Genomic DNA, 21,697 nt, shown 5'->3' with positions numbered 1-21,697 from the left:
TATGCTGGGATGTGTCGCCTCGTCATTCAAAACTGCCAATCGGCAGGACCCGCGCGGTTGGGGGGCGGGGCTGCGGCCGCGGCGCGCGCTGAGTAGTGGCGGTTGGTGGCAGGCCCAGAGGCGCGATAAACGGGACAGCCAGCAAGGTAGGCCGGGCTCTCTGTGGGCCGGGCGGGAGGGAACGACGCGGAATGGAGAGCCGGGGGCCGGGGAGCTGTTTCCCCGCTTCTTTCGGGGCCAGCGGAAAAGGGCTTAGGCCGGGCCGGCTGCAGCGCCTCGCCTGGCCCCGCGCTGGCTCAGGACGGGAGGCTGCCTCAACCCTCCGACCGCCCCTGCAGGGGAACGATTCGCTTCGCCGAGCTGGGAGTGAAGCCAAACCAGCCCCCGCGTGCTGCCCCGCTCCCGGAACCTCCCCGCCCGGTCCCGTCTCTGCTCCCGCTCCCCGTCACGCCCCTGCTGCTCTGCCCGCGGCTCGCCTCCCCGCTCCCCTTCGGATGCTCCCTACATTGGGGTCCGCCCCGTGAGACCCCCCCCCCCCGCGCGGCTCCCCACATGGCGGGGGGCACCTCCCGTGAGGCTCCGTGCACGAGGGCCCGGCTCTCCTCAGATCCTGGCTCCCGACTTCCCCCGAGGTTCCCCCTGTGTCCAGCCTCCACACGGGGGGACCCGTGTCTGTTGCGGGCCCTGCCTAACCGCTGCCCATGCCTCCGCCTCCCCATCCTGTTGTGGGTACAAGCGTGCTCCCCTCTCTGCAGCCTCTCCACACGAGTCCGTCGTTCTGGGCATGGGTGCCTCCATCCAGCTCCATACACGGGCACCCTCCTAATCAAGTCCTGGGTGCGTCCAGAATCCTCGCTGCAGCGCATGGCCCCCGGTGTCGCTCTGGGTGCCATTCATCCTTAACCTCTACAGGTGGCCCCTCCAATCCAGTCCCTGGGATGCGTGGCGCTGCCCCCTCAGTCTCCACTCAGCCTCTCTTGTGCCATCCTCTGCACATGACTCCTTAGTGCTTTCCTGGGTGCCTGGCCCCCCGACTTCTGTTCTGGGTGCAGGTCGTTCCAGCTTCTGCACACTGCCCCCGATTCCTGTCTTGAGTTCACGCCCTTCTAGCTTTTGCCTCCCCTCCCCACGTCTTGTCCCAGGCAGGGCCTCCACCCCAATAGACTCCAGCCTCTGCTCCCACACCCTCAATTATGGGGGGGCCTTCTGGTTCCCAGCTTCAGTCTCTGGAGGTGGCCTCCCCACACCAATTGCATCCTGTGTGCTGGCATGCCTCCTGTCCCATTGTCTGGGCACCCTCCCCCCATCTCATCTTGGGTGGGTCCCCGTCTAGCCTCAGCCTTCCTGGCAGCCTCCACGCACAGCCCTCAAATGCTACCCCAGGCCTGTGCCTGGGGCGCTTCTGCCAGCCTCCATATACAGTCCCCGAATCCCATCCTGGGTGCCCCCAACCTCTGCACGTGGTTCCTCTGATCCCATCCTAGCGGCTCTCTTCCCCACCCAATGTTTCACCCCCGAACAGCCTCAGCACGCTTTCCAGTCCCCAGGAATTTCTCCACTCCAAAACAGTCTCTAAGCACTCTCCCTGTCTCCTTCCCTTCTTCCCCCCCAAATAACTCCCTGTCTTACCATTTCCTTCCCTCCAAGGAGTCTAAATACAAATCAGTCCTTTCCTCTGGAAATATCTTTTGGTGTTCCCTCCCCGGCAAAGGATCTTTATTTAATAAATTATTAGAAAGCGTAGTGTTTGCATACATACATGCGTGCTTATGTATTAAGCTATCTGAGGGATTAAAACTTCTTGCTGTTTCTTCATCTAAATTACAGCATTCACAAGATCCAATCGTTCCTCTGTTCCCCAACAGATAAAAATATTGTCCATACCCTCACCTTCTGGCTTGGTTATTGCAACTACTTCTTCCTTGGGTTTCCTGATACCTACATAGCCCATATTCAGTTTACCCAAAATTTAGCTTCTAAAATTATCTTAACACGTTGATTGTACCTTGAATCTCTGACTCTTCTCCACTGAATCAAATTTAGACTTTCTGACCTCCCCTTCGCTGCCTACCTACATAACTGCCCCTCTCTACTTATCTGACTGTCTATACTATGGAAATTACCAAAAAGTTAAAACAGTCTTAGAACTTATTGGAGCAGAAGTGTAGACAAGCTAGAATTGCTCTTATAAATAGTGTAACTAAACTTCCTTGAAGCTTATGGGAGTGGTACCAGCTTTAGAAACATTTTGTATACTGACAGGTTTCAGAGTAGCAGCCGCGTTAGTCTGTATTCACAAAAAGAAAAGGAGTACTTGTGGCACCTTAGAGATTAACAAATTTATTAGCGCATAAGCTTTTGTGATGAAGTGAGCTGTAGCTCACGAAAGCTTATGCTCTAATAAATTTGTTAATCTCTAAGGTGCCACAAGTACTCCTTTTCATTTTGTATACTGTGACTCCAATCGGTGACCCCCCCCCCCCTTTTTATTTTCTTTTTGGTTCGGCTTTTTGGTAGTTTTCCTCCAATAGACAATACAGTATTGTATTGCCCTCCATTCTTCTATTTATTTTTTTTATGCCACCTCCTGTGTATTTGTGGCATGCCCTTTCTCTGGTGTCCCCCAAGCTACTCTTACACCTTATTTAAATTCTGCAAAACTTGCCTCCTCGGAGTGCCCACAATAAGTGAATCAAGGATATTTACTCTTATTTTTTTTTTTTATACTAAAAAAAACTTCACCAGCACCACCATAATGTGCAGGTGCTTAAATTGAGTTATGTTGCTGTAAACCTTGTTTTTTTTTTTTTTTTTTCCCTTTTCAATCCCTATTGATGATCACTTCTGTAATATTTGATATTTAATCCCTGAATTTGAAAATACTTCTATGAGAAAGGTCATACTGGGTCAGGCCAACGGTCCATCTAGTCCAGTATCCAGTCTTCTTCCAGTGCCAGATGCTTCAGAGGGAATGAACAGAAACCTTATAATTATTGAGTGATCCATCCCCTGTCGTCCAGTCCCAGCCTCTAGCAGCTGGAAGTTTAGGGGGACACAGAGCTGAAGCCCTGAGACCCTCCTCTCTGCTGGGCAGAAGCCACTACCTTCCTACCCCACTGCAAGGCAGTCCTGAGCTCCCCACCCCTAATCTGGTAGGTGGAGAATGGGGTGGGGGCGTGAAGGGTTCCATGAGTCGCACTTTAATGGTAAAAGAGTCGCATGTGGCTCGTGAGCCACAGTTTGGCCATCCCTGGAGTATGCCTTTCTGTGATTTCTGTGTAGTGCCTAGCACACATTTAGGTGCTATAAAGTAATAAATGGAACAATTTTCTACAGTTTTTTCTATAGTATGTTGTTAGCTTTTAGATGTAGTGACTATTCCACAAACTTGCCACTTCTAACTCCTATTAATTATTGTAATGACAGCTAACTTTTCTATAATCTTAATTCAGATGACTGGATCAAACGAATTTAAATTAAACCAACCACCAGAAGATGGTATCTCATCCGTAAAGTTTAGTCCTAATACATCTCAGTTTCTGCTTGTTTCATCTTGGGATACTTCTGTCCGTCTCTATGATGTGCCTGCCAACACCATGAGACTCAAGTATCAACATTCAGGAGCAGTGCTCGACTGTGCATTTTATGTAAGTATGTCGTCTTGGTTATGTGGGATTCAAGTTATTTAGCAAAGCTACAAAGGGAGTACTTTAATCTCTTAAATTAAAGGGGACAGTGGTTGCTTGAAATGCAGTCTGCTTTTTAAAAGTGTGTTTAAAAAAAAAAAGCTACATTTGCCCCTACTATTTTTGTGGTTTTATGACTTTTTAAATTTATTCTTTCTATTGCTGTGTCAAAGATCCATACAAACAGAGGTAATTGATTGTAGTGAAATGGGTTATACAGAAAGAAAGTGAAATATAGAGAATGTTGCTCTAGTTTTTGTCTCTGATCTTGGGTGCTTCTTTTAAGTAACATTCAGACGGATGTGAATTTTTTTTTTTTTTTTTAAATTCAGAGCAGATGGCCTTGGGCCTGCCAGAGCCAACTGGAGGCAATGATCTTGCTGTAATATTGAGGGGTTGCAACAATTCTGAAACTCATTATTCATATTCTAGAATTGTCTTTTAAACTATTAAAAATTGCTTTAAAAGACGACAAATCAACTTTACCCATCTGTTATTTAATATTTAGCCTCTGAGCCTCATATATACTAGAGCTGCTTCAGACCTCTCTGGTGTGCAAAGCTGCCTTAAAGATGCCTTATCTAATGCTGCTGGTGGAAGTGGTTTTATTATGTTGACCAGAGATCTCTCTCCTGTCTGCATAGAGCAGCTACATGAGCAATCTTACAGCAGCATAGCAGCATTGGTACATGGGTTTAGTCATGCAGAGTTCCTATGTCACCCTGTCTTTCTGCAGGGTATGGGACATAGATGGGGGAGCTCCTGCATTCTGGTAATCCCTGACTGCCATAACAGCCCTTTGGGACCATCTACAGTTGATATAGGAATGCTCTGATTTACAATGAGAGACTGACCTGCTGCCTCTATGCATCTTCTCCTCTTTTATTCCCTCAACCTTGTGATGTGCTGTGTGCCCCTCCACCATAGCTGCAGACCAACTATTTAACAGTGCAGTTCCTCAGTTTATTGTCCAGTTCTGGAAAGTTAAGTATGAAGGTAGCTAGTATGGCTAGGTGAGAAGTTAGTGCATTATGAATAGTTATAGCTAGTACAAGTATCTTATGTTCAGAATATTTTTCCTTAAAGATCATTAATTCTTGACACAGGAGAAGGTTGAAATAATCACTTGCATCTGTCTAATCTTTAGGTCAGGAAGTTTCTTAATTAATCTTGTAGGGAAAACAATAGGTGCATTCTAGACAATTTATAGTAATTCTACTATTGTGCAGACGTGTATTTTTGGGGGGACCCCTTTAACTAAACTTTGGAAGTTCTCTTTGAAATAAACTGATAAACTGTATTCATTTAATATAGGAACTAATTAGAAGGTAGATCAGGCATTTCTGTTTACCGTTTCTCATAGTACAACAACAAAGAGGTATTCAGTGAAATTGAAAGGCAGTAAATTTAACACAAATAAAAAAAAAACTTTTTAATACAACAATCAACTAGCATGAGGAACTTATCACCTTAAGATATCAATGTGGCTAAGAGCTTAGAATTAAAAAAGGATTGGGCTTTTATATGGATAACTAACACTGAGTCAGAATGGTATGGATGTGTTTAAAAAAAATAAATTTTTTTTTTTGGAAGGGATAGAAACCCTCAGGATAGAAGCCATTTCTAATTAATGCGGTTGGGGAAGAAACATTCTATTGGGCAGGTTATTCCATATCTGCCTGTTGCGGGGTTTCTTTCCACCTACGTCTGCTACTGGCCAGTATTGGAAAACAGGATACTGCATTATATAGGCTACTGGTTTAATCTGGTATAACAATTTCTGTCTTGCTAATTGACCTGTGCTTTACTTCACTGAGAACATGCACAGGAATCAAAGCATCCTTTAAAAAGTCTATCCAGTTGTCACTGCTATTTATAATATTCTTTAGGGGAAAGCAATTAAATTTCTATTCTCTTTTTGGTGTTCTGGAATACATTAAAAGAGAGCAAACTATTTCGAATGTCCTGCCCCATACATAAGCATTCTCTACTGCCTTGATATTGATGCATTCTTGGAAGGACTTCCAGTTAGGACTAATTAAACTTGCGCCTAAGCCTTCTATAATATATCCTTGGTTCTACTCAAATTTAACACACAAGCATTTGTGGGTCTGGTTTTCAGATTTACTTTAAAAGGGACCTTCACATGGCTTACCCTTTAGTGGGTGTCAGATGCCCAGTGTACTTGTAACAGTACACTGAAGGGCGTGAACCAACCCTAGTCTTCCAGGGGATAGTTAACTGCCTAAGGCTTTATCTACAGTACCTAGTTTTGTCGATGCAGGTTATGCCATCGCTGTAATTAAACTGCTGTTGCATGCCCACACTATGCTGCTTGTGTCGGTGGAGCGCATCCACAATAGCAGCTCTTGCATTGACACAAATAGCAGTGTACTGTGGGTAGCTATCCCACTGTTCAACTGGCCACAGGGTGCTTTGGGAAGGGTTTGCAATGGCTCATGGGGGCAGGTATAACACCACAATATGAGGATTTCTCAATTCTATCGTTCTATGGATATCCTCCTAGATTGCCAGCCATTTTTCAACTGCCTGGTTACTGCAACTCAGCCATGTTTGTCAGAAAGGATGGATCCTGCACTGCTGTTCAGTATTGTGCTTGCAAGGCTATAAGAGGAGCCCAGCGGGGGTGCTATTTGGCTGGGGGATGCCTTGAAGGAGCAAATTAACACTGAGATTCAGTAATGTGTGTTGCTGTAGTGTTCTGAGCCTAGCATTGTTTGTTTGAACTGTGCTATGAACCTTGAAATAATTGCTGTGTGTGCCCAAAACGTAACACTTTTAAAATCACTTTTTAAAATAACACTTCGTAATATGACCAAACTGACACTGCTGAACATTAAAACAAGAAGCCCATGATGTATGTGGGTGGGTGGGTGGGAGAGTGTTTAACACGTGTATGAGAGAGACCAAGATGGGGAGTGTGTGTGTGTGTGTGTGAGAGAGAGAGAGAGACACAGAGTACGTGTGTCGGGGAAGAGTGAGTGTGTCGGCATGCTGTCTCTTTAAGTTCAGACAGCAGCCAGAAACAACCAATCCTGACGCAGAAGCTGGCGCACAGACAGCTGATGTCCCCCTATCCTCAGACTCCAGCTCAGCAGAGACTGGTACACCGGTGGAGAGAGGGGGACACCCAGATATCAGCCCCGGCCTCCCTCCCCAGCTCCGCACAGCACAGCAGTCGCTCTTCTCTCTCCCCACCTCCCGCAGCAGCAGCCTGCCCTGTCTGCCAACTGCTGCAGTCCTGTATGAGCTCACCACACTGAGCAGTTTCAGAACTTCCTGAGGCTTTGAAAGAGGAGTGGCACATGCCTGTGTAACTGGATGCAGGGCAGCGGAGTTCAAAACAGTGAGCAGAGCAGTCACGGTGGGCATTGTGGGTTACTTCCTAGAGGCCAGTTATGATGATGTGCTGAACGCAGTGTCTATGCTGACGCTTCGTCAATCTAACTTTTCTGCAAAAAGCTCTATGCCTCTTGTTGAGGTGGTTTTATTTCTTTGGCAGGTGGAGCATTTTAGTGTGTACACCTCCACTGTTTTGTCGACAAAAGCTGCCTTTTGCTGACAAAACACACTGTGTGATATAGACAAGGCCCAAGTAACTGGAAGGCAAGTAACTAAGGAGCATCTGGGCCTAATAAAAGGCTTTGGAGGACTCAGTTGGGGAAGTTTCTGAGAGGAAAGGAGGCTCTGTAGGAGGGGAGCTCCCTTGGAGCCTGAACTAGGCAAAAGCTCTCCAGGTAGAGAGACCTTGAACAAGACTACAAAAGCTCTTGTGGCAGTGGAGAAGCCTGAGACTATACAGCAGAAGGAGCTGCTGCTAGAACCCACAGACTTTTTTGTTTTGGGACTTTATCTGGTCTCTGAAGCATTATACAAATGCCCTTTTATTGAAGGGAGAGGTACTGCTGTCAAGTAGACTTTGATTTCTCCTTTACTGGGCTGTTATAGTGATCTCATTGACAGGTGGAAACTGAAGCAGGCCACCACAGCACCACACTCGGCTACAACAAGGTGCTTGGGAGGTCATGTGATGCCCTTTGTACATGGACATACCAGAAGTTAATAGGACTGTTAACCTGCATTGACAGTCATTTGAAGAATCTTCATGTGTCACTAATTCAGATAGAAAATGGAAAAAAGAAAGTTTATTTGTACAATATATAAAATTGCAATTTCTAGTTTCTAATTATTTTCTTCTACAGAAATCAAAGCACTCCACCTAATATTGTAAAACTCTTTCATTCCGAAATATTCTCAACTCTTGATTTTAGAAGTTCTGAATGGGTACATGATCTACCTGTGTGGATCTGATTGTAGGTTCAGGACCTTAACCTCCACCACCTGTACCTATGAATCTCCATCTTCCTTAATTTCCAGCAAGAAAGGAGGTACTTTGGAGTGTGCCCCGGAGGTTAAGGGTGACACCTAGACACTTATTTAAGGCAAGAAAACTGAACATATACAATAAAGCAGAATTTCTTACTTCACAGGATCCTACACATGCCTGGAGTGGAGGATTAGATCAGCAGTTGAAAATGCATGATTTGAACACGGACCAAGGTAAGCTGGCTGAATACTGTAATAGATGATTTTTAAGTGAACAAATAACCAGTGGAATTTGTTTGAATTTTATAACTATGAATTAATTGAAAATAAAGTAGTATATGGCTGTGGTTTTTTAGATGGTGGATACTGGCTTAAAGAATAAAAGTTGTTTGATTCATGAACCCTCTTTGTACTTAAGTATAGTGTTTTAGAAAGCAGTCACAGGTATAATGGGAGAAGCTCCATTTATTTTCATACATTATTATATACTTGTATTAGATAAATTAAACCTTTTAATTAGCCATGGACAACTCTAAGCAGAATGAAAAGGAGTACTTGTGGCACCTTAGCGACTAACAAATTTATTTGAGCATAAGCTTTCGTGAGCTACAGCTCACTTCATCGGATGCATCACAGATGTAGCTCACGAAAGCTACATAAATTGGTTAGTCTCTAAGGTGCCACAAGTCCTCCTTTTCTTTTTGCGAAAAAACCCTATGTTATTAAGGTTGCAAAGTCAAGCACACAAAAATTAGGAAATGCCAAAATTAAGGTTACTTGTGGTACCAGCTTTGCCTACTATAACCATAATTTTTTATTTTGTCTTATGTTTACATTTTCAACTCTAAAATAACATTCAGTTTTATACATTTAATGAGGTATATGCATGCATACCACCTGTGTAACTGGTGATAAATGCAATTTTATCATCTCCCCTCCCACCTCCCCTTTTACGGCCTCACATGTGCTCTGCCTACTAATCAGTTTCTGTGAGGGAACATTCAAAATTCTGAGCACTATCAAACAGCTTGCTATGTTCTTTTTAAAAGAAACCTGCCAGAAAAATATTTTCTTCCCCCTTTGTTTTCCAAACTACTCTAGCTGGAGTTGCAGGAAGATGGGCAATACTGAGTCTTGCTCCAGGAATGTGATTAAGATTTGACTTCTCATGACATAGTGAGGCCAAAATGGGTGCAATGTGACATTGGGAAGGAATGGTTCCCAGCTTTCCAGCAGGATACATGGAAGGTTTTTCAGTATGGGACCTTGTGTCTCAGAAGGCTATTTAAGGGAACTCTAGAAGTTTCTATAATCTTACTAGCTACAATTTTCCTTTCTGTTCAAAGATGTTTGAATTAGGGTAACAAAAGAAGCCAGGTTTTATAGAGAGAGTACCAATACAATTTTAAAAACCTCATACTGTTTTTCTGTATTATGTGGTAGGTAGGTGTGAAATGAATAATGGTGTGCTATGACTGTTTCATTGTTGCCTTTTGTTAGGAGTGCCTAATTACTCTCAAATGGCAAAGCCATGAGTTAATATAGCTGTCCCACATTTACGCTGATTAAACTTTTGTAATACACAGTCGATGTCTGAGATTTTCAAAAGAGCCTAATATTTAGGTGCTCAACTCCCATTGAGAGTCAATCACAGTTGGGCACCTAACTCCCCTTTGTGCCTCTGAAAATCTCCACATAGCTGCCTAATGCCCTTAAGCTCCCTTGAAAATCTCAGCCGGTATCTAGACAGTCTACATTTAACACTTTTAAAAGGGTATTTGATTGCAAAGATCAGAAGACCAAGCATTCTTCAAAAGATGTCTCAGCATGCCAACACATTAGTGAATGGCAGATTATAGTTTTACTTCTATATTAATATTGTTCTGCACTTTTCATTCAAGAAATTGTGGATTTTAATGGAACCAGTAAAGTTGCATATAAACTTATTCTCTTGTAGAAAATCTAGTTGGCACGCATGATGCTCCTATCAGATGTGTTGAATATTGTCCAGAGGTAAATGTAATGGTGACTGGAAGTTGGGATCAGACAGTCAAATTGTGGGATCCCAGAACTCCTTGCAATGCAGGAACTTTCTCTCAACCTGAAAAGGTTTGTATTTAAACAATAATTATTATATACATTAATACTAAGTGTATAGTATCATCTGTTAAACTACATATAATGCATACAGTGACTGGTTAAGAATGAATGTCCTCCAAGCAAGGCATTTCCTTTTAGTCTACTGGGTGAGAGGATGTCTTGTGGCGCTGTCAAGGGCCCTTGGGAAATGTCCTACCTTGAAACTATGGCTATTATAAGATCTGAAACTTGTATGTTAGCTGACATATGAGAAATAATCTCCAAGGGAAAATCTAGACTACAAATTTACAGCAGCTGCACTGTTGTAGTGCTTCTGGTGAAGATGCTCTAAACTGATGGGAAAGAGCTCTCCCATCGTCTTAATTCCACCTCCACGAGAGGTGGTAGCTATGTTGGTGGGAGAAACTCTGCCGCCGACATAGTGCTCCCTATGCTGAATTATTCACCCCCTGAGTAATGTAGTTATATTGAAATAATGTTGTAGTGTAGATCAGGGCTAAGTGGAAACATATGCTTTGGTGTATAGTGTTCTGTATATAGTACAAGTCTTTAGCTAGTCTGTGAAGATTAGTACAGTAATCCTTAGTTTAAGGATTCCAGCTTTCATTAGGAAAGTAGGACTTTATTCTCAACACTTCTTTGTAGTCTTTGGTAAACAAATCCAATTCTTGTACATCGAGACAAATTTGAAGAAAATGTAGAGCTCATGAAAGTAGGACTAATTTCATTGGCTTCAGTGAGATGTATTGAAGGATGCGGTGTGTAAACTTCCCCCAAACAATTCTACCACTGTGCCTCAGTAGTGATCTGCATCTCTGCTGTTCAAATTCTGGGATTTTACAGACTAAAGCCACCAATAGTTTTGAATTCTGTTGTGGTCTTATGATGTACAGTAAATTGGATGGTGGGAGAAATTAGAATATGAAAGAAAAATTTACTTCGTGTGAACTAAATCATTTAATCATTTTTGTGATAAGTTGAATTTTAGTTAGCATTAGCAGAGATGATGTGCTGCCATCTCTTCGCTATTATTAATATGCAACTCTGCTGCTGACAAGTGTAGATGGAAAAGAATAAAATATGACATTGTAAGCTTTAGTTACATAGAATGCTAACCTTTTCATTGTAGGCAACAGTCTCACTGGACATACATGAAGATTATATATTATATCACTATATCTTCATAACCAGATAGCTACTTTTAAAGAATACTTTACAGTTCTGCACTACTATTGATTTCATCCATTTCTTTAGACTATACATGTGGTCCAGTTGTAGTTAGAGCTATCAGTATGTTCCATGTTGCATCTAAATAGCTATTATTTTTGCCCACAACACTACTGAATCTATTTCTGGTAAGAACTTTATTCTGAATAAAATAATTGCATTAGTTCTAGTTTATTTATGGTTGTGTGTAGCATGTAAAGAATTATGATAAATTGCTGACAGAATATCGTTTTATGGACAGCCACACTGAATCAAGCTGCTTATTGGTTCAGCAAGGTTCATTATGTCACTTTTTTAATATTGTCTTTGATAAATGTGTACATCTAGTCAGCTACATGGTAGTGGTTTCATTTGATTTATGATTGCGAGGTGTAGAAACAATGCTTATTATACAAGTGTGACACCAGTTTGTAAAGAAGATTTAGGGTGTTTAACGTTCTTAATGTGGTTATTTCTATATATGTGAAAATTTATATTGTTTGTGTGACTGTCTGTTTACACCTGCATCAAATTTTATGTAATAGTCAAAAATGATCATTATTTAAAATGTATAACTCCTTGTGATTGTCAATATAAATGTAGACTATTAAATTCTTTTCATTATATAATCTGAAATAGAAGAGTTTTTTGACCGTCCTATAAAACTGTTGGGAAGTATTTAATTCATGTTTAAAACTGAATCTTATTCAAATGCTTGTCCTGGCTTTGTGCTCCTATTTTTCTTGCTCTTTTCGTAAAAGGAAGGCAAGTGGGATTGGGCCATTAGATTTCTTTAGAAATTTCTGATAAGTCTTAGGTAGGCTGAACATTAGAGAGCCAATCCATTAAAAAGCGAGAACAAATTTCAAATATTCAAGCATGTTTTTAGAAACAAAGTTAATTAGCAAGACAGCATGCCTGAATGTAGGTAGCATAATACATAGAAAGATCATATCAAATAGTTTAGGACCAAAGGTGGCTTTGTAAAAACACTTTTACAAACCCTGAGATACATGGAACTGTGTTAAATAAAACCAATTTTTCATTTAATTTAATGAAGCATTTCCTTACAGTGTTGGCAAAACTCAGCAGCATCATGGGTAGTACATGAAACCAGAAAATGAAGTTAACTTCTCTAGTTTTGCTGTACAAATAGATGTCAAAATTAAACAGCATAAGTGGTGAACAATATATTTAACTTTTTTTAGTTCTAATGAGATGCTGACAACATAAGTAGAATGTTATATATTTAGCCATGTTAACTTGCTTTAGCAAAAGCTTGTTTTTACTACTTGCCACTTTTACTAACATTCCGGTGGCAGCAGCATAGCTGTGTGTTAGCTGTTTTTTTTTTTTTTTTTTTTTTCTGGCTGTGTCATCAGAATGCTTAATTGAATTCTGATTTCAGAATCTTTACTGATGATGGGATACAAAAACAACCCAAGCTTCATTTTATTTTTTCTTTCAGATCCCAGGTTGAGTGTATACATCTAGTAGTTAGAAACCCAATCTCTTGCAAACTTAAAAGATTCTGTGAAAGTTATTGAGGAAACAATAAACATGAACCCTTATGATGTCATTTATCAGAGTAGCATTGCACTTTATGGGCTCCCCCCCCGCCCCACGATATGCCAGGTAGCTCTGCTCTGACTTAATTTAGAATTGTAGTTGCTCAACATCTTTGAAAATAGGTTTTAATATTTCTTTTTTTAGCAGCATACCCCTTAATGATGCTCCCTTTTGATTAACAAAGCTCATGTCTGAGAGAGGATTTTTTTTAAAGAAACATAGGATTATAAGGGGGAAGAAAATAAAAGGAAAATATTTGGTAGAGTACTGTGTGATTGGTCTACGGGGTTAATATGATAGTGGCTGCAGGTTTGTGCACATTATGAGTAAAGACGAGTTCCAATTTGAATAACCTTTTCTCTCTTTCAGTTTATAATTTTTGCAAATTACTTTTTTTTTGGTCTGAAATTTTCCATTTATGTATGTAAAAATGTTCTCTTGTTACTCAGAAAGTGCACATGGGTAACACAGTAGCTGAAGGCAGAAATATCAAACTTGGCTTGTTGTGTGGATCTTACTGAGATAAGGAATAAGATAATTTTGAATAAAATTGACCGAGTGATTAAAGTTTGAAATGTCGTATGTACATATTAGCTAAAATACAGCACAAAGTTCAGTTCTACATATACAATGCTACAATATTAAGCTGTATTTTAAGGTATGCACTAAGGCTTAGAGTTAAGGCAGAATTTGCATCTTCATGTTGTGTACTGCCAGACTGGCTATGCTACAGACTACGGCAACTCATCCAGCACTTAAATTACAGGTTGAAAAAAGAAAAAAAAAAAAAAAAACCTATAGCTATACTTAATTGAAGAGGTCATCTGTTTTTTAATTCAATGTTCCAGTTAATTCATCACTTGATGATAAAAGGTGGAAATCCAGGTGAAACAAACTGGTAATATTTTTGTAAATTTTTTTTGAGAAGGTGTACACTCTCTCTGTGTCTGGAGATAGACTTATTGTGGGGACTGCAGGTCGGAGAGTTTTGGTGTGGGATTTGCGGAACATGGGTTATGTCCAGCAAAGAAGAGAGTCAAGTCTGAAGTATCAGACCCGTTGCATCAGAGCATTCCCAAACAAACAGGTATGTATGCTGTGTAGTAACTCTATCCCTGATTCAAATAACTTAATCTTCTGTAGCAAAAATGGATTTGTGTTGATTTCTAACTCGGCTCAGTACATTTTTTTTTACTCATTTAAAAAGTTATTTAACTTGAATTCATAGTTTAATCTCTTAAAATTAAGGACAGCTATTGAGCTACTTGTTCCCATGTTCTTTTGCAAACACTGTGTAGTTTTAAAATGTTCACTTAAAAAGCCCCAACCCTTTTTTCTTTGCTGTCCTCGCTCTTCTTCTTTTAATTTTTCCCTCTTTAGCACCTTTAAAAAAGGATGATTGTTAATGCATCAGAACACTGACAATTAAGCCTTTCCAAAATAGCAAAAGAGGCAGAGGAGGAGAGAGAAGAGAAGATTACTGTTGCTGTGTGACTTTTAGACACATATGCCATCAGTTCCTCAAGAGGTGCTCAATTCTTCAACGATAGTGTGGCCTGGGGTTATAGATAAGTGTAGTAGTATGCAGCATATTTAACTAAAAATTGTTATAAGCTTATTTATTACTTGCTCCCTTACTGTTTTGACTCCTTGCTCTACTGGGTTCCCTCTAGAATCTTTGATGGCCATGTTAGCCTTGTTAGCCAGAGGGAATTGCATAAGAATAAGTAAGGTCATCTTTCCTTCCTTCATTCCCTTCCCAAGGGTTTAATTGGGTGCCTCTGCAATGCTCCTGGAGTGGAAAGCAAGGAACAATTTGGAACAAACTTTTCAGGTGCAAGTAGTGACAGCTGGATAATACTTGCAGTGGGAGGCCTAATTATTCATTCTAGAGCTAGTTGTGAGTAGAAATAAACCAGGCGCACCAGGTGTGGGGCAGGTAGGCTCAACCAGGCAGGATCCAAGTGTGGAGGAGCTCAATGTGGGGTGAAAGGATCCTGTGTAGGACAACCTGGTTGCAGACAGATCAGTGGGGGGGTCTAGGTGTGGGGGGGATCTGGATGCCCAGAGGTTCGTTTGGGGGAGAGGGGGTTTCCAGGTTTAGGGGCAATGAGACTCTGCAGGGACTTCCAGGTGAAAGTGGTTGAGGCTCAGTGGAGGGGTTTGGGTGGGGTGGTCTCAGCAGGGGGTCTGGGTGCTGGGGGAGTGGGGATTGGGGTGGGTGTCTGGGTGCAGCTAATTGGGGGTCTGATGTGGGAGCTCAGGGTGGTGCAGGAGGGTGGGGGTTTCAGTGCAGGGAGCTCAGTGGCGGGGTGGTCTGGGTGCAGGGTGGGGGTCCAGAGGCAGGGGGTCAGAGTTATGGGGGGCTCCAGATGCAGGGGTTGAGGTTCAGTGGGGTGGGGTTCGGGTATGGAGGGCTAGGGGGGTTCTGGGTGAATGGGGTGAGGCTTGGTGGAGGTGTCTGGGAATGGGAGGTCCAGATGCATGGGGTTGGGCAGATTGGGGAGCAGCTCCCCATACAGTGACCCCTCCCCCACAGTTGAGGAGTGATGGGGGCAGGAAGCAGGGGAGGATGCTGAACTTCCTGTGGCTGGGGGAGGTTTCTGGAGGTGGGTCTGACACAGCCCCAACCACTCCTTGCAGGGGAAGAGGAAGTCTCATCCTCTCCTGCCTCCAGCCCCGCTGAGACTAGCAGCTTCTTGGCTCAGGGTAGCAGCCACTGGCTGGAGTGTCCCCAGCCCTGTGGTGATTTATCTCTCTGCCGGCTGCTCCAGGTGCCTGTGCAACTAGGGCGTGGTGCACGACTGCTCTTGCAGCTTCCCTTTGCTTCCCTGTCAGAAAGTCATTTTTCTGCGGGGAAGCAAAGAAATCTGGGGGGGGACATTAATACTGTATATGCGCAGTGGCACAGAATTCCCCCAGGAGTTTAGAAAGCTTTATCTTTCCATCTCTGATACTCGTGGTGGTGGTCCAGTTACAACTTGATGCTTCAAACTATACTGTAGTCTGGGATTTGAATAATCTTGCTTCAGGTAAGCCTCATTATTTTTCTATTTCTGAGAAACTTTTATACTAAACCTATGGCAAAGTTACAGTAAAAAGACCTCTTTATATTTGCTATGTGCTAGTATTATAGTTAGGTAGAGAAGCAGATGCTTTTTTGGAGTGCAAGTGGTGTGCTCTGAAATTGCTATTCTGATTTATTTTGTGCATTTAGTTGAATGCATGTGTGAATTTAGTTGCTAACCTGAACTAGTTTTAATGAAATAATATACTGGAAATATGACCTGTCACCCTCTGAGCTTCTGTGAAAGTTGTCATCAGTAGGGTGCATGGGGCAGGTGGCCATATATGGAGTGTTCAACTCTGTAACTTGCTGACCACTATGCGTGTGAAATCAGCGGTGTGATTAGGGCCTGTGGGTAACAGTTCTAGACCTCACTAAGCTTTTATTTGAGGTGCAGTTGTAGGGAAGCTTTTTCTTGTGACTCTTTAATAATTAAATCATGTGGATGGGCCCTTAGTTGTATACCTGGGAACCATAAATATGAAAGAAAATATTCATAAATTTTTGTGAAGTGTTTCTTGTGTCTGGTTCTAGAAATATATAAGATTAATCGTAGTTAACAAAACTTCTGCATACAAATCTGATAGGTGTGTGTGTGTGTGTGTGTGTGTGTGTGTATATATAATTTTATATTTTTTTTGGCAGGGTTATGTTTTAAGCTCTATTGAAGGCCGTGTTGCAGTAGAGTATTTGGATCCAAGTCCTGAAATACAGAAGAAGAAGTATGCATTCAAATGTCACAGATTAAAGGAGAATAATATTGAACAGATTTATCCAGTTAATGCCATTTCTTTCCATAACATCCACAACACATTTGCTACAGGTACAGTAGATACTTATCAGGTTGTATAACATTATTGGTACTAAAGATGTTTAAATAAATCTAGTTCTTGTTAGGCTTCAATTAAGAGGTTTCAGCTGTTACTGGAACACTTAATACACTATACTTAATGCTTTTAACAAGATATTGTAATTTTTCTTTTGATGCAGTGGGACCTAACCTTAACAGGTTTATTTCTTTAACACATTAATTGTGGACTCTTCTGTGTTACAAAACTGCTTCGTTAGTGTCCTTGGACAGACAAAATTCATTATAATGTTTGTCACTGTCTGGTTGCATTAAATGCTATAACGGTTTGGTTTTCTTCCAGTTACAATATCTTAACTCCTTTTTTTTTTTTTTTTTTTTCCCCCTCCCATAATCCATTTGTAGGTGGCTCTGATGGATTTGTAAACATTTGGGATCCATTTAATAAGAAGCGACTGTGCCAGTTCCATCGGTATCCCACCAGCATAGCATCGCTTGCCTTCAGTAATGATGGAACCACCCTTGCAATAGCAGCATCATATATGTATGAAATGGATGACATTGAACATCCTGAAGATGGTATCTTCATTCGCCAAGTGACAGATGCAGAAACAAAACCCAAGTGAGTATGCTTCACCTGTATTTGAACCTTTTTGAGTATTCATCCCAGGATTTATTAATTTTCCTGAAGTCATGAATAGCATTATTGATGCCTAGTAGATAGTGCAGCTTGACAGTAGGGTTGGAGTTGATTTTATCTTGTTCTCCCAAGCTTTCAATATCCGTAGGTTGATAGATGTCTTATGGCTAAAATTGTGTCTAGTTGTTTTGTAACAGGAGAATGTCAAATTCCTATTCTTTTTGAATAAGCACTTTTATTTGAAGCTAAGGAGTTATTGCTGACTGACTTCTTTAAAATTAAGTTGAAGATTTCAAGAATAATTCACTTTGAGCAAATTTTGCTGTATTGGATCTTTAAGACTTTGAAGTATTAATCTTTTCTTTACACACTGATAATACATCTAACCTTTCCCCTTCAAAGCAAATGCATTGAACTGGTTCTACGGAATGCATAAAATCAAGTAAAGGGGTTCCCATCCTATCTATCTTGGAGAACAGTCTCTTTATATTTTGAGTATTTAACCTTTAACAACAGACTCTATGCTACCATTTCTGGCAAAAGGAAAACAATGATGTTTTTGGTGCCAGGCAGAATAGGCTTCTGTTAATGCCCATTTGAAAGAAAGCTAAATGGAAACTGACATCACAATACAGAATTGTACACTGGAATAACCTCTATAGTTTGTGATCTGGCACTCGATTAAATACACAGGTTTAACAGCCTGGTTATTATAAAGGTTTGTCCCTGCTGACTAGTTTTTTGCTTTTCTAAATCTCAAACTGCTTTATTTTTATGTTTTGACTATTTTGTTCTGGGAGTTACTATTCTACCTATTTGGTATAGCCAATCTCCAGAGTTTTGGATTCTCTGAGCCTCAAGACTATGTGATTTATTAAAATCAATCAATATTGCATCTCACTTTGGAACAGATACTCTGACATTGTTCTTTTTTAATGCACTGCTCCACAGGCTGTCATGCAGTGACACTTGTTTTAAAACATCACAATTTTATGGTTATTTTAATAACACTGATGGTAGAACACTAGAATAACTGGCAAAGTGTCTGGGATTTGTCCCCTGCTTCTTACAGTCTGCCCTGAGGTTAGCACCCACATTTGTGAGCCGCTCCAAACAGGTTGTGTTCTATACTTAGATTTCAACAACCAAGTATCAATTGTGAACTCCTCAAGTACTATAACAGCCATAACATGGAGTATCAGACAAGCCCCTGGAGCACTCCAGACTCTATCTTGCCACCCAGGCAAGCCAGCCTGTGTGATAGATGGTCCTTTATACCAAAAATCACAACGATATTCAGGTTACTCTCAGTCCCAATGAACCAGTCACTTACCCCAGTTCAGTTGTACCTTAGATCTCTCACCAAAGACAGTGCTTGTAGCCAGTCCTATGATAAACTATCTAAAGATTTATTAACTAAAAAAAAAAATTAGTAATTTACAAAGTTAAAGCAGGTAAACAGACACGCGAGTTACAGTCTTAGGTTCCAAAAAGTAATGGAAGCTGCTTTAATATGCAAGCTCTGTGCCTCCTTGAGGGCTAACCCAAGCTAAGCAGCTTGGGGATCCCTTCCTTATGCCTTCTCCAAATTCCAAGCAGCATAGTGTTACAGGTCCTTCTAGTCAGGGATGTTTATTCCCTTACCCCAAAGTTCAAATTGTGGTGGGATAAAGGTTTGTACATATTCCCTCTTCATGCTTGTGGCAGGAGCAATCAACAGTATTTTGTCCCTTGATGTTCCACAGTGGTTTCTCTGGTCTTTTGTTGTTTGGAAGATGACACCTCTTGGTAAACTTGTTGGGATTTTTAAAAATAAGTAATTGTAAGGTAGAACAAATACTTACCGTTAGGAGGCTTACAGTGGTAAGAGCTGTTTTCAGCTATTTTTATCTATTGTTGGTTGTGGTTGCTAATTCTGTAGATGCTTCATTCTGCCTTATGAGGAGGTTAATCTACAATTAAACAATATTTCCTCTTGGCCCTCCATTATTTTCTGAAACAGATGGTTCATCGTTTCCTGGGCTGTTAAACACAGTGAGGTTAAGGTTAGACTCTTGGGAATCAGCTAGTTTTGAATCTTATTAGGCTGTAGAAGGAAAACTAATCAGAATACTCCTTAATATCATTTTGTGACTGTAAACAATTATTTATTAGCAAACAATTGATCCCAGAAGGGCAAATTGTTTGAGTCAGTAATAAGCTGAGAAAAGACAGAGCATATCTGTGTATTTGGAAAATAATTGTAACGTAATTGCAATGCATTTAGACAGGCATCTATTTGGACCTGTTTCTATCTTTAAATGAATTTCTGAAAACATTAACAAGGTTTATATGCTTTTCTGACATTTATAAGTTGCTTGTGCCAACCTTAGGACACCAGCTTTCTGGTGACTAAGAATGATTTTTAGTACCGAATATTATAGTGTGAATGCATCATATCAATGTTTGCTCCTAAAATGGAACACTTTTCCACAGCTCTCTGCGTAATAGCTTCAGTTAGTAGTGCTTTTTAGTGACTTTTTCAGGTTAATGTGAACCATCTTACATTTGCAGATATTTCGTTTTAAGCACATGGAAAAATAATGCCTTTTAAATAAAGGATATTTGGGAGGCTTATGACTTGCTGACAAACTACAACGTATTTTTGGTACAGTAAAATAGTTGTCCTTTCTGTGCTGTTTTGGATTAATAACATCTTTATTTTGTATAGAAATTTTGAAGATATGAATGTTCTAAAAAGTCTAACGGTCACTTGTTGAAACATACTTTCTTTATTTCAGATCTACTTAAAGTTCCTGCAAAAAGCTTCATCTCCTTTCTCTACAAAAGATTTATTTACCTGCTCCTAACCTGAAATGGTGATTAAAGGATAATTTTTGGAAGAATTTTTTGTAGTGCTTTTACTTTTTACTGAAAAAACACGTATATTTATGTACCTCAGTATGCTGTCCTCTACTGTCATATCTTTTCTATTTAGAACATCAGAGAATCAATGTTTTCTTTAACCACAGTTTGAAATGTAAATTAGTTCTTTCCTGTAAGCAAATTTACTGCATTTTGTAATTTTTTTTAACTCTGGGAACTTCCAGTGATCTCTGAACTGCTCAATAAATCTCTTTAAAAAAAAAACCTTATCTGTAAATGCATTGGGTAGTGTAATTTTAATGTTCTGTGAAAATCTTTGAAGCAGTGTGGCCTCCAGGATGGATAATTGGACATGAGTTCTGAGGATGTGGGCTCTGGCAAATCACGTAACCTTTTTTCTTTATTCCCCATCAAATAAAATGGGGCTACATACCTCACAGGTATGTTGATTATTCAATCACTGTTCTTACAATGCTTGCAAAGTTATAAAGTATAAGTAAGGCTAGGCTGTAGTGACAACTTTATTGCTAGTGCAGAAAAGTTTCCCATTTGAAGGAAAAGCAAAGTGTGAAGTGCATGAAATTCAGACTGTCAGTGCTTCAGTTACTGCATGTTCAGAGAAAAGCCTGAAATCAATTATGCTTTGGAACTATTGAGAGTGGAGAAATGGAAGTTAACTGGGGCTGGGACTGGGGCTTTTGCCGCAGCAAAGTGGCCTACTCTTGGTTGCAGACTTAGCCTGAGACCCCAGAGGACACACAACAGCACGAGAAGTGCAGAGAAAAGAAGTTTATAAGAATGGGAACCCAGTTCTTCCAAAGAGACCCCCATTCTGCTCAGGAGAGGGCAATGTCCCTTTTCTCTTGATTTAATGCTTATCTTGCTGCTACCTCTTGCTGTTCAGTGGTTTAGGCTGCAGGCAGACTTCTTGATTCAGCAGCTCGGGGGGGGGGGGAATAAACCAAAAAGCAAAAGTTCCCATATGGAAACAGTACTACTAAAATACAATTCCAATTGACAAGTGACTTTGTAAAATTAGCAAAATGTTTGCATATTTATCTTCCTGATCATATCTTGACTTAGAGAAATGTATCTCTTTTTCCAGCTTTTGCATACTCAGCTTGGTGTCAAGCAATTTAGCTAGCCTCTTTCAGTCTCTCATTGCTGATCGGATTCTTCAGTCTATATAGTTACAGAACAATTACCATATTGGATCAGACCACCAGTCCACCCTGACCAGCATTCTGTCTCTAACAATGGCGAATTACTAGATGCTTTATAAGAACGTGCAAGAGACCTCCAGTGCACATAGAATAATTCTGCTGATCACGTCCAAGCTAGAATAGAATCCAGCCCACTTTCACGTAGCTTATCTGGCTGTGCAGTACTAATAATATGGTTTAAAAACT

At 40.9% G+C, this 21,697-nt stretch overlaps 1 protein-coding gene across 2 annotated transcripts; it reads left to right on the top strand.

The window, feature by feature from the left end:
* Positions 1 to 10: 10 nt before the first annotated feature.
* Positions 11 to 20,557, top strand: BUB3 (BUB3 mitotic checkpoint protein). Of its 2 annotated transcripts, XM_038411064.2 has the most exons (8): positions 11 to 146; positions 3,453 to 3,647; positions 8,198 to 8,267; positions 9,991 to 10,142; positions 13,837 to 13,995; positions 16,621 to 16,798; positions 17,189 to 17,405; positions 20,204 to 20,557. In XM_038411064.2, the coding sequence occupies exons 2-8, from the start codon at positions 3,453 to 3,455 to the stop codon at positions 20,211 to 20,213; spliced, it is 981 nt and encodes a 326-aa protein (XP_038266992.1). In that variant the 5' UTR covers positions 11 to 146; the 3' UTR covers positions 20,214 to 20,557. The 2 variants fall into 2 exon arrangements, with proteins under 2 accessions (XP_038266992.1, XP_038266993.1); XM_038411065.1 differs by lacking the exon at positions 20,204 to 20,557 and having other exon boundaries at positions 17,189 to 17,409.
* The last annotated feature ends 1,140 nt before the right edge of the window (positions 20,558 to 21,697 follow it).

This window comes from Dermochelys coriacea, chromosome 7, assembly GCF_009764565.3.
Source record: "Dermochelys coriacea isolate rDerCor1 chromosome 7, rDerCor1.pri.v4, whole genome shotgun sequence".
Taxonomy (NCBI): domain Eukaryota; kingdom Metazoa; phylum Chordata; order Testudines; family Dermochelyidae; genus Dermochelys; species Dermochelys coriacea.
This window is presented reverse-complemented; position numbering and strand designations above follow the sequence as displayed.